This window comes from Penaeus monodon, chromosome 15 (assembly GCF_015228065.2).
Source record: "Penaeus monodon isolate SGIC_2016 chromosome 15, NSTDA_Pmon_1, whole genome shotgun sequence".
NCBI classification, from domain to species: domain Eukaryota; kingdom Metazoa; phylum Arthropoda; class Malacostraca; order Decapoda; family Penaeidae; genus Penaeus; species Penaeus monodon.
Window position 1 is genome coordinate 37223875 of NC_051400.1, and position 379 is coordinate 37224253.

The 379-nt window shown below is 36.9% G+C and overlaps 1 protein-coding gene across 1 annotated transcript in view; it reads left to right on the forward strand.

Annotated features, from left to right (window-relative positions):
- Nucleotides 1–350: 350 nt before the first annotated feature.
- Nucleotides 351–379, forward strand: part of LOC119582353 — a 2320-nt gene continuing 2291 nt past the window's right edge. The window contains exon 1 of the mRNA XM_037930569.1: nt 351–377. Within this exon, the coding sequence (XP_037786497.1) occupies nt 351–377 (27 nt within the window). The remainder of the gene's footprint in view (nt 378–379) is intronic.

A 379-nucleotide genomic window follows, 5' to 3' on the forward strand; every position in this document is an offset into this window, starting at 1 on the left:
AAACGTTCCCGGTTCTCTATCCCAATAAATATCAGAATTTTGCAAAAAAAGATTCGGGGAAAATTGCGCTCATCCTCGTGATTCAGGTATTATATTATTTTAAAGTATTGATTTAGTGAATTAGCTATTGTAAGAGCGATTGCCAGCCTCTGTGCATGGCAGTCCTGCTACCACCTGCTACTTTGTTGGTACTGTGGTAAACTGCCTTGTTAATACTTTGGTATATTATTCGGCTGATGCTGTTGCAAAAGGCTAAGCTGCGGAAGAACAACACGATTATATTTTTGTAAGACTCTTTACTGAGATTGTGGTAAGATCCCTTTTTATAACTAATGAGAATTGAAGGCATCATGAATTTCTTCAAAGACATGTCATTTGT